Genomic DNA, 12,487 nt, shown 5'->3' on the forward strand with positions numbered 1-12,487 from the left:
CTTGAAGTGCTCTCAGCAGGATGCTTGAACTTTTCATCTCTGAACTACTCAAGAAGGGAACAGATGGACTGTATAACCTTTCCAATTCTGCCACAGAAGTGGCAGGTCTAGCTTTAGAAATCTTACTGTCTTGCCCCATGATGCATAGTCATTAATTTGATTCTTTCAGATCAATAATTTGTCTTCAAGAGGGAAGGAGTAGGAGGTAGATCACTGTAGTTAAAATAAACCAAACTAGACAATTTAAGAGCTGCTGTGCAGTTGGAACTTGTAATTTTAAAGTTAGCCTGTTGTTTAGTTGAACCGGTCACTTAAGGAAAAAACAGAATGGATTTTTATTCATACATAATTTTATGGGAAGCAAACAAACTGAAGTGGCAAGTTAAAAAAAAAATGCACTTTAGCAAACTGATATTACATTACATTTTAATAGTAGGCCACAAAATGCCAGTTTAAAAAAAATAACATTTTCTAAACCCTTTTGAGACATGAAAGTATAACTTTACACCATTTTAAAGCATGCTTTCAGTAGCTGAGCTTCTGTTTAGGAGGTAATAGATTTCAATTATTTGCTTTAATACACCAGAGGTCCCTAATAGCTACTGAGCTGGGAATTAAAAAGCCTTAAGCAATAAGTTAAAGCAAGTCTACATGAAAATGGGCCAAGTACTAGGCAAAGACATTTTTCCCTTTTCACATTTCAGATGGGACTATAGTTTGTATGCCACTTGCACAGTTTATATATTGTGCAGTGCCTCGCTGAAAGTCCACATGTACTCTACAAAAGAGAATGAATAGAAACACCTTTCTTCAGATGTAATAACCACAAATGGTTAGATTTATAGTTTTGTCTTCCCCTTTTTAAGTAAAAACATTTGCAGTTTAAACCATCCCACCTAACAGGCAATCGAAGCAGATTCCAGGGATACTTCCCATCTCAGTATGAAACCACAAGGTTCCATATTCTGTTCAATACTGTTTTCTAGTTTCACTGCAAGTAATATCACTATCTGCTCTATCTCCATCAAAAAAATAGGGTTCCAGCTTCCTTCATCTGATTTTTAATAACCTAATGAGAGAACAAGTGGTTTTTTTAAAATCACAGAGCCTAGATAAGGGCTTGAGTCAATCATTTCAGTCTTGGACACTAAGAAGTTTTCTCTTGTGATGTGCTAGAAGATATGCGAATAGTAATACTCATGTTGCCCAAAGCTAAGGGGCTAAACAGCATTCACTGCCTCCCTATTTAAATATTGAATTATTCTAAACTGTCCCTACTATATGTTGCCAATGAGGAAGTTGTGCTGTTTTCCCTTGTTTCTGAAGTAATTCAATGCAGTTTGTCGTTCAGTAACAAATCCCAGAAAAGTGTTGCATTCATGCACCTGTACTCCTAGTACATACTGTTCCCCTTTATACATAGTTTCAAGTTTTCTGGAGAGCAATTGAACACTGGACCTGCTGAAAATCAGACATGCACCCATTCCTTAAAGTCTCAGAATAAACAGACTTTTGTTTGGGTTTCCCCTCCCTTATTCCCAAGCCAAACTAGAACTCCACCCAGCCTGAATTAGCTTGGTTCTGCTGGGTAACATTTTCACATACCTCTTCTCAGAAAGGTGCTGCAATGGAACAAGAGAGAATTGCAGCATGCTAATCTACTTAGATTCAGTAGTTTTGTGAGAAGAGACTGACCAATTTTCCCATTTCTCTAGTTTAGACATTTAAAAACTCACTGTCAGCATCGTGGGGGGGTGGGGGTGGGGTGTGTGTCAAGGTTGGTGTCTTCAGACTTTAGTAAAACCACTTATAGACAGACAGGTTAGTTCAATTCAGTAAGCAACATTCCCACCTCAAGTGACGCTGGGGCCTGCAGTCTTCCTTGATCCATCCACAGGGCGACAGCTGTATTTTTACTGAGGCAGTAGTCATGCATTGTCTTCCAAAGGAAATACTAGTCGGGTGCCCCTGCTTGTAACTTCATGGTCTCCCGTTCCCAGCTCATGTTCCAATGCCTCCTCTGAACTACTTTTTGTTTTCCTGCCATCGAGGCTAGTGGTAGCAGTGCGGGAGCCAGAAGAGCCATTAGCAGTTATTGTTGTATCACCATATGTCAGAGTGAGGTCACCATCATTCAGAATAAAATCTGAATCCTCCTCTCGAAGCTGCTCCTGATTCTGAAACAAAAGAGCATCCAATAACACTTGGTTAATATTCTCTTTTCATTGTCTGAAAATAGCTGAACGAAGGGATCCACACTTACCAGTCAATACATAAGAGTTAACAGCAGGGGTGAAAGTAAGTGGAGTGACTTACCAATACGCTGGGGCCAGCTCTGGCCCCCGAAAGAGGCGGGGCCTAGCACAGAAGGGGGCAGGGCTGAGGGGGTCAGAGCCAGCCCCAGACCATCTTGTAAGGTAGGTGTGCCCTCCTCCCCCACTGGGGTAGCAGCAGCAGCCTGGGGCTCTGGGGGCTATTTAAAGGGCCCGGGGCTCCCCTGCTTCTACTGCCCCGGCCCTTTAATTAGCCACCAGAGCCCTGGGGAAGCGGTGGGGCTCTGGCAGCTATTTAAAGGGCCGGGGCCGTAGAAGCAGGGGAACCCTGGGCCCTTTAAATAGCCGCTGGAGCCCCGCAGCTGCTACGCCAGGGCTCCAGCAGCGGGGCTCCGGAGGCAATTTAAAGGGCCTGGGGCTCCAGCCACTGCTGGGAGCCCTAGGCCCTTTAAGTTGCCCCCTGGGGAAGCCGGGCTGCCCCAGTACGGTGCACCGGCTCTTGCCGGTATGCCGTACTGGCTTACTTTCACCTCTGGTTAACAGCCAAGATATATTAGAAAAACCTGAACTACTAAATTCTGAAAGTCTAGCCTAAGTAAGTAAAAGCTAAAACTTTAAACCAAGTGGTTAAACATCACCTTACTGTTCCCTGTAAAGCTACTGCTATAAATGTAGGGTTTTTGAAGTTTAAAAACCTGAGTCCTGGAGCAAATATGGTTGGTTCTTAGCACTGAAGAGTCACTGCAAAATAGAATTATGAAAGAAAGCTAATAGTACAAGAGTCTAAAAATCTAGGCTAATTTTTTATTAGCCAATACGCTAAATTATGAAGTGGGGTATAAAGTCTAAAGAAAAACAGCAAGCCAAGATTACCAAGGAAAATGAACAATAACAAAGCACTTACAAATATTAAGCTTCACAACACACATGTGATAGGTAAGTACTACTATCCCCATTTTACAAATGCGAACATGTGAAGTGACTTGTTCAACATTACACAGGAATCAGTCATTATCATTGATACAAATTATACCTCACAGGTCACGCACACAAACTGCTGCGAATTATACCTGATAGGACACGCACAAGAACTGCTGCGAATTATACCTGATAGGTCACGCACAGTTCGAGTCTAGGCTAAGGCACACGAACAAAGTCCACAACTGCAGAGTTCCCAAAGATACTAAGTTTATTACGCTCGAGCGTGGTGCCCCCCTGCTAATCAGGAGAGGACCCCGAATGCAGGTTATACAGAGATTATATACCTTTTGGCAAAGCATGTTGCCCTTTTGCATCTGAAACCTTAGCCAATAGACAAACCCTTCCCTTATCTACCACCTATCCCTGCTAAGTGCATCCCCCGTGCTAAACCATTACTTCAACTACACAACATGGTCCTAAAGCAATGCACCAGTAGCCTTTCTTATCAGGATGGGAGGCTCGCATCAACACCAGGAGGTAGGGAGTTAGGAACAGACAAAGAACAGAAACCGGGAGTCGAGACAGGCTGGAAACAAGGGGGGGGGTTTCACAGGAATGCAGTATTTAAGGAACACTCCTCCTGGTGCATGATGTGTTTGCTTTTAGACAATGGTGGGTCCCAAACCAAAATGAAGTCACATATGCACATATGCTAACTTTTCCTTAACACCACAAAAGATAGAGATACTTACTCCAGGCTCTGTTGAGGATTGGGGCGGGCAGGGGGAGGGAGTCTCAAAAGAGGTATGTGCAAACTGATAAAAATTAACAAGTCACCAGCACCAGATGCTGTACATCCAAGAGGAGTTCTTAAAGAAATTTAAGAATGAGGTGACCCAGTAACAAAAATATGAACATATTAAAACCAGCTACCAGACTGGAAAGCAGGGCATGTGTGTGTTAGTGTGTGAGTGAGTGAGTGAGTGAGTGAAAGAGCACTGAAGGCAATCCTGAGAATTAAGCCAGTATAGCCTACTTGAGCACAAGGTAAATTAATTTAACTGATATAAAAAAACGCCAAGAGATCATGATAGCAGCTCAGATAGACTTCTAGTTCTTTTGTCTTCCATAAATCCTTTAAGAAACCGATTTACAAGAGGCTATGAATACACTCAGCCATCATGGGGTGAGATGCAACGATCTGCTAGGGAAAACAGAAAGTAGGAATAATGGCTAATTTCCAATGCAGAAAAATGGGTCAAAGGACCACAAGGGACCACAAAGTTCTTTGTTGAAACCAGTGTTCAATATAATATTGGAAAAGAGTGAACAGTACAGCAGGTCAGAAAACAGCAACCTCCCCCACCCCATCCACCCCCTGAAAATGGAATTTTTTTTTTTTTTTAATACACAAAACCAAAATTTCCCCCCGCATGAAATTTCTGAAGAAAATTGACATTTTGGTGAAATACTTCAGCTGAAAAACAAATATTTTGATTTAAATGGTGCTGTGGTGTCTCATGGCATTTGTAATTCAGATGTCATTCTCTCATTCTCCGCTATGGGCTGGGCTCTCTGACAGACTACATTTTCCATGATGCACTAAGACCAGGGACTCCTATGATACACCTCTGCTGAACAGTAGGAAGATAGAAAGTAGTAATTCTTTCAGACTGGAACCACAGTGCCCCATGGAAGTTGTAGTTCAAGTCTCTTATGCTCCCATTCTCCACTGTAGGCTAGGCTATTAGACTACATCTCCTATCAGGCACCACTTTCTCCACTTCTGGCGAAGGGAGGTGATGTGTTATAGAAGTCATGGCCTGTAGTGCATCATGTGTAAGGATATGATTTCATCATGGAGGTCCCAGATTCCATGACTAACAGACCTTTGACTTCTTTGGTTTCAGTTGCACGGCGGGGCTCGACCTGTCAGTCCTCCCCCCTTCCCCTGCCCGGACAGGTCCCGGGTTTCCATGAATTTTGTTTATTGCCCGTGACCCGTCAGTGACTTTTATTAAAAATAACCATGACAAAATCTTAACCGTAATCATGCGAGGTGTAGTTCAGCAAGAGAGCCCTGAATGGAGAGGAGAATGGGAGCACAGGACTGTTGTATTGTGGCTCCATTGCTAATTGAAATACCACAATTTTCTACAGGAGAGACTACGCAGAAAACTTCATCTAGCTGAAAATCCAATTTTCCACTAAAAAACAGATTAGATGGAGAATGGTCTACTAACCCAGGTGAATGGTGAGGTAGCAAAATCCACAGATGATATAAAACATAGGTTAGTCAGGACTGGAGAAGGATGTGATTAATTAATTAATTAATTGTTTAGGTGAGGTAAGCCAGACACTCCTATTTACCATGTTGTAGAATTAAGGCTGTGAGATGGTCATGGAGGTCACGGATTCTGTGACTTTCCATGACTTCTGCAGCAGCCGGGGCAGCTCAGGCAGCCCCTGTGCCAGGCGCACTGGCCACTGCTGGGGCAGTCTTGGGCCACCGTGCCCCTCCCCACCCCAGCAGCAGAGTTTGGGTGTGGGAGGGGGCAGGGGCATGGGATGGGGTGAGGCGGGCTCTGGGCGGCACTTACCTGGGGGGCTCCCCAGAAGCGGCGACATCCCCTTCACTCAGCTGCTAGGTGGAGGTGTGGCTGGCAGCTCTGCATACTGCCTCCGCCCAGCGTGCTGGCTTCTCAGTTTCCATTGGCCGGGAACCGTGGCCAATGGGAGCTGCGGGGATGGTGCCTGCAGGCAGAAGCAGCACGCAGAGCTGCCTGGCCATGCCTCCGCCTATGACCTGAATGAGGGGGATGTTGCTGCTTCAGGGAGCCCCCAAGGTAGGTGCCGCCCAGAGTCTGCCTCACCCCAAGACAGAAGATTTAAGACTAAAGTATCAAAGTCTAATATAGAAGAACTTGATGTTTGTATGAATAAGAACATTCAATTAGATGAACAGAGTAAAATAGATTTTCAGAAGGTATATATATGCTTATATTGACCAATAAATGAGGAGGATTGTGAAGAAAACAATACATCATTTCACAAAATTGTCTACTATAAAGCTTCTTGCATCTTCCCCTGAAGCATCTGGTGTTGGCCACTGCTGGAGACTGACTAGGTGGACCATGTGTGTCTGATCCTGCACGGCAGTTCCTGCATTGCTCTTGGCTGCCATCCTATGATTTTGCCATAAGACCATACTTATGAACTTATAAATGTGATCAATTTTAGGGCAAACAAATGACTTTTCGCCACATATTCAAGAAGCACAGCCTTTTATAACCCAAGAGACTTGTATTTATCCCACCTCTTTGATTAGCATTTGCAACCAACAGGCTATTTATTTTATGGTTTTTTTGGAACAATCCAGGCTTCTATGGAAGTTGCTTCACAAATTATGAAATTTGTTTTCACAGAATATGTACTCTAACAATTATGTTTAATATGTAAATCCGTGATTACATATTCCCAAGCAGAAAGGATGTGTGAATGAACCTACTGTGCTTGAGAAGGGTCCCAGGCAACATGAAGAATTCTTTTGAGAAAGATGGGAAATGTATCCAAGTGGATCCCTGGGGACTTGAAATTCTTCCAAGAATAACGCTAAATTGGCCTCTACAATCCCCTATCATTCTGTGAAAGGAGCAGTTTGAATTCACTCAAGAAATACATATTTTACTTCACTGTTAATTCATTCAATTTGTCAGTTACGCACACACATGGCCCAATTCTGCCCTGATCTATACACTGCAATGCATTCACTTCAATGAATTTCACAGGCGGTAAGTCACGGTAAAACTTGGCTCTTAAGATTATCACACTCCTGGGAAAGGGCGCTGGGGTTACTAGTGGTTAAAAGATTAGAACCTATTTAAGATCACTAATTACACAGGCAATCATCTCTGCTATCTACTAGAAAAGACCTGGGAGTGCAAAAGACGTATACATGGCACGGTTTATATGGTTTTTGTACCAATAGCTGCAGTTTAGTTGTAACTACTATCACCACTTTTTACCAGCACAGACAGTATGTGTAATTTAAATGACCACTTCTGATGCAATGTTTTCAACTGTAACAAACAATATCAAGTAGTATGAGCACAAAAATCTGCGCTACCTTAAATTTGGTGGGGAATGCACTCTGTCTTAAAGATTGCTATTAAATAATTAAGCAAAATTCTGTACACCATAATGGAGCAAATGCATGCAAGTTTGGCATAAAAACAAGCCAATAAAAACATGGGGGGTAAGAAACTGAGAATTTCTGCATAATTTTGTTCCTGTTTGTCAAAATTTCAAGGAAAAAAGACTTTCCAAATTTTGAAATGTGAAAACTTTTGACCAGCTGTAGTAAAAACCTATTGCCAGGTTTTCACTACCCTGAAAAGTAATTTAGCTCCCTCTGCTGGTTTTACGCCAGCAATGCTCTGTCCCTAACATCCAGACATCAAAAGTACGAGTGCCCAATCAAGCAAGCTGTTAACAGAAAAACTTTGATAAAATGTAGCTTCATTAGGACGAGCAGACAATAGCACACAGCTGTGTTTTCAAATAGAAGAAGAAAGATTTGGTAGGATCAACCAGTTTCAAGTAACAGCAAATATTATAAACTTCTATACGGATATCTTTAAAGACTTAAAAGGCAAATACCAGGGTTATTGTGTGGGTTATTTTTTTTTTAAATAATCAGCTTCAGTGTGGGAGGTCTGACAAAGTTCTTTTAAAACTACAATTTGTTCCATTATTCCCATTTGTGTTAGTAAACCTGCATTTGAGGAAGTAAAGATTAAAGTTTCTGGGTGGGATTTCCAGAAGCACTCAGTGTTGGCTTACCTCTCCTTCACTGGAGTCAATGGGAGAACTTCAGTGGGAGCAGAAGTAAGCCAATGTTGACTGCTTTTGAAAAATATCCCACTCTATATACCAAGGTATGCTGACTCAGCACCTCACACACAAGCCACTTGAATTCAATTGGTAAGGAGGACAGTAAATATCAAAGTTGGAAGCCATTATTTGCATTCTACATACAAATGGGGTTGCTTGACTGCCAGCAAGGTATTCTATCCCTTATCATCTAATTAAAATGAATCTAGAGCACAAGGGGAAGCATCCACAATGTGAAAATAGCAAGGTAATTTTAAAACCAGCTATGGAAAGCGGAGGCTGCTTAAATTCCCTCTAAGCTGCACCTATCAAGGACCATGCAGGCGGGGAGAGGTGCCTCTCCCCCGGCCCCAGCCTCAGAGATGCCGTGGCCAGGGGAGAGGCACCTCTCCCTTGGATCCGGGCTGCTGCAGTGAGAGAGGGCTGTGGTGAGTCCTCTCTCCCCACCGCAGCCCCAGGGCAGCCTGCACTCCAAACCCCTCAACCCCGGCCACACCCCAGAGCCTGCACCCCCAGCCAGAGCCCACCCCCTCCACCCACAGCCCAACCCTCTGCCCCAGCCCTGAGCCTCCTCCCACACTCCGAACCTCTTGGGCCCACCCCTGCCACACATTGCGCACCAATATGGAGGCATAACAAAATTCATTCTGCACATGGATGTAAAAAAATGAGAGGGAACATTGGCACTGGCTGCCCATTACTTCAGAGAAGGAATACCGACAAAAAGGTTGAAGGGTAAAGCAATGTGCTCATGCACCGTCTTCTCACCACAACCTGCAGATCATGATCTCCTCAGGCAAAGGCCTACAGGAGATCTCAAAACTGGACATCATTTTAATAAGTAGCTTTATTTCTTCCTTTTGGAACTAAGTTTCTTCTTCAAGTGGTGTCCCTATGGGTGTTCCACTTTAGGTGTCTGTATGCCCCTGCACCTCTAATTGGAGATTTTTGGTAGCAGCGTCCTGTTGAGCCCGTGCATGTGCTCTCCCTCCCTCCTGGTCTGCCTTGCTATTTAGCACTACATGGGCGAACCCCCCCCCCCACTTCCTTCTCTACCGCCTTTGGCCTCTGACTGAACGAGCAGTTGTCCCTTCCTTATCTGTAAAAGGAAAAGGAGTTACTTGTGGCACCTTAGAGACTAACAAATTCATCGGATGACATGAGCTGTAGCTCACGAAAGCTTATGCTCAAGTAAATTTGTTAGTCTCTAAGGTGCCACAAGTCCTCCTTTTCCTTTTACAGATACAGACTAACACGGCTGCTATTCTGAAACCTTCCTTATCTGTGTCCTTAGCATAAGTAGTGTTTGTTTTGTTACCTTCGTTCTCCCTAAAAGTAGTCAGGCTAGTGTTTTATTTTATTTTATTCCTTTGGTTTAAAAAGAAAAGAGAAAAAGGAAAAGAACTTCACTTTCTTTCCCTGTCTGGGGGCATGCCCCCCCCCTCCCCAGGCATCTAGTAGACTCATAATTATTTCCTTTTTCAGTGTTAAATAAAAAAAAAAGGGTAAAGAGGATGTTCTTCTGCATATTCCTCCCTGCTCGAGGATGACAACCCCCTGCCCAGGGCCTTGCCTGGCTCTCTCTGCTCCAAGCGGTTCCTCTCCTGCCAGGAGTCAGTTCCTGTAATGGCCAGACACTCACTGTGCCTGGGAGACCCTCACAGAAGTGCTTTACCTGCCACACCTAAAACTGCAGCCTCACAGGAGCTGAAGGAAAAATTCCTCCCTATAGAGAAAACACTTCAGTCTGCAGGGGACTCCAGTGCGTGTTGACCCCGATCATCCCCGGAGCCTTCACTTCCAAAGGGGTCGAGTGGTGAAGAGGAGGAGAGAGAGAGAGAAAGAAGCCACCAGCAGACTCCCCCTGGAAAGGCTCCTCCGAGCAACTGGCCAGCCAGAGGGGTGTTCCCCAGTGTGGCCATCTTGGCACCGACCCCCGAGTAGCTGGCCAGCCAGTGGGACTCCCCAGAGCAGCCACCTCGGTAGGACAATACCAGCAGAGGAACCTCCTGCTGTGAGCTCAGCTGCGCAGTTGGGCACCGAAGCTCTGGAAGCTGAAACCTGAGAAGGGGCTTCCTGCTGCGAGCTCTGCCCTGCTCTGAGCTCTGCCCTGCTCGGCACCCACAAGGGGCTTCTGTAAGCTCTGTGCTGCTCCGAGTTCTACTCTGGGCAACTACTGCACCGAGAGGGCAGTTACCGTACCATCTCTAAAAGAGCGGCATAGAGAAACCCTCTGGTACCAGATGCAACAAAACTCCCATCTAGGAAATGTTCTGCACCTTCCCAACCATTGATACCGACTACAGACGCTCCTCTGGGGTTCCGGATGAGCCCATGGTAACACAGGCGTTCTGATACTCTGGAGACCTGTGGCCTCAATACCCAGGGAGAGACAATTACCATACCGTCTCTAAAAAAGTGGCTTTTTGTACTGGGCAAAACTCTCATTTAGGGAGTGCTCTGCCCAACTATCGGTACTGACAATGTACCATGGACCCTCCTCTGTGGTACCAAATGAACCCATGGTACTGCATGAGCTCTGATACCCTGGAGACCTGATGATTGGGGAAGAACCACAATCCCCATTACTTGGTACCAGGACCCTGGTATCGAGCACATCCCGGCACCCAGAATTGCTCTGAGCACTGGGCTGTATACTGCCAATACCCCAGTCAGCGGCACCCTTACCCACTGACGAATCTGACACTGGCCAGGAGGAGATCATTCCCTGGCCCCTCAAGGTGGCCCACCACCACACTACAAGGGTCATCCCCAATTCCATCACACCAACCGCCCATACCTGCCTTCCTGCCTCTCCCTCCCAAGGCCATATTGTAACTCTTCGGGTATATACACACACATGGCGTGACCATCTCCGGTGTCTCTCAAGGACAGTCCACCAGATTGTTTACTACAGCCTGGCACCTGAGCTAGGGCAGGAGAGCACCTGAGCCAGGACAGGAGAAAGCTTTTTTCAGAACAGGAAAGAAGGGGGAAGAGGAAGAAAAAACACCTGAAGAGGGGCTACCTCTTCAGCACACTTCTCCTCATCTCTCCCAGATGAGACTGTGCTGCCCACTCCTCATCACTAGGTGAAGATTTAAGAACTTTCTGGATCTTACCAAGAGGGTGGCAGACGAGCTGCAGATTCCCTTACAGGAGGTGGCAGATACACATCACAAGTTGGAGGCAATTCTGCACACTACCTTCTCATCTAGAACTGTCCTCCCAATTAATGAGCAGATTCTAGATCCTACCAAAATCATCTGGCAGAGCCAACCTCCAACAATGTAAACAAAAACAACCCTACATCTCTACCCAAAGAGGCAGACTTTGTTTTCAACATCCGCAACCCAACTCCATCATAGTGGATGTGATTAATGCATGAAGCAAGCAACATAATCCCAAGTCAACTCCATATGATCAGGCTTCGCAAGATGGCGTATTCATCAACAACATTACTGTTTAGAGTCATAAATTACCAAACTGTCATGGCCAAAACAATTTTGTTCATCTTGGGAAACCCAGGATGTTTCTGAAACATTACTGGAAACACAAAAAGAACAGATTCAGACCATTCTTAGAGAAGGTCAGTTAACAGCCAGACCGGTCCTAGAGACACCACTGGATGTAGCTGTTACAGCTGCCCGCCCAGTCTCCATGACAGTGGTACTGAAGTGGGTTGTTTTTTTTTTTTGTTCGCTACACCTCTCTAGATTGCCCAAAGAGCTACAGACTTCCAATCTGAAGGGCCAAACTCTTTGTGGAGAAGACAGATTTTCTCGCCACATCCTGAAGGATTCTCGGACCGCACTACACTGCTTAGGAATCTACATTGTGGAACGGAAGAGAAGATATACCTCTCAACCACACCACAGATCACAATCTTCTCAATGCTCACGATCTCTGTGCTGTTATGAGCCACAGTGTAAGAGGCCCAGGGCTCAAAAGTGAGAACAGTCTGCACCCCAGTCCATGACCTCTCAAACTGCCTCTTATAAGCACTTTGATGACCTAGTCGGGGGCCTGAATAATGATACCTTACAGCATCAGCTGTCATCTATACACCTGTCACACCACTCAGAAGTCACCTTACCTTACTTCACAGCAGTTAGGACCAGCTCTAGAGCAAAGAGATTGATTTCTAGCCCTGAACTTACAGGGTACCTACTTCCATATCTCAATACAACTATTGTACAGGAGATTTCCTACTGCTTACCTTTGGGGCAGGATCATTATAGGTACAGACTGCTGCACACAGGATAGTCTCCAAGGTTCACTTCATTGTAGTGGCATACTAATCCTGGTACAGTGACTGGACTTTATCAGCACCAACCTGATGCAGTACAAGCGAGACCATTCTTCTCACTACCCACATTCACCACCCTGGGACACGTCTC

The 12,487-nt window shown here is 45.0% G+C and overlaps 1 protein-coding gene across 2 annotated transcripts in view; it reads right to left on the reverse strand.

The window, feature by feature from the left end:
• Positions 1–330: 330 nt before the first annotated feature.
• SLC9A7 (solute carrier family 9 member A7) overlaps positions 331–12,487 on the reverse strand; it is a 121,835-nt gene continuing 109,678 nt past the window's right edge. For both annotated transcript variants that reach the window (XM_037898969.2, XM_037898962.2), the window contains one exon: positions 331–2,177. In XM_037898969.2, coding sequence (XP_037754897.1) covers positions 1,929–2,177 — 249 coding nt within the window. In that variant the 3' untranslated portion in view covers positions 331–1,928. The remainder of the gene's footprint in view (positions 2,178–12,487) is intronic.

Source organism: Chelonia mydas, chromosome 1, assembly GCF_015237465.2.
Source record: "Chelonia mydas isolate rCheMyd1 chromosome 1, rCheMyd1.pri.v2, whole genome shotgun sequence".
In the NCBI taxonomy this organism is placed as follows: Eukaryota; Metazoa; Chordata; order Testudines; family Cheloniidae; genus Chelonia; species Chelonia mydas.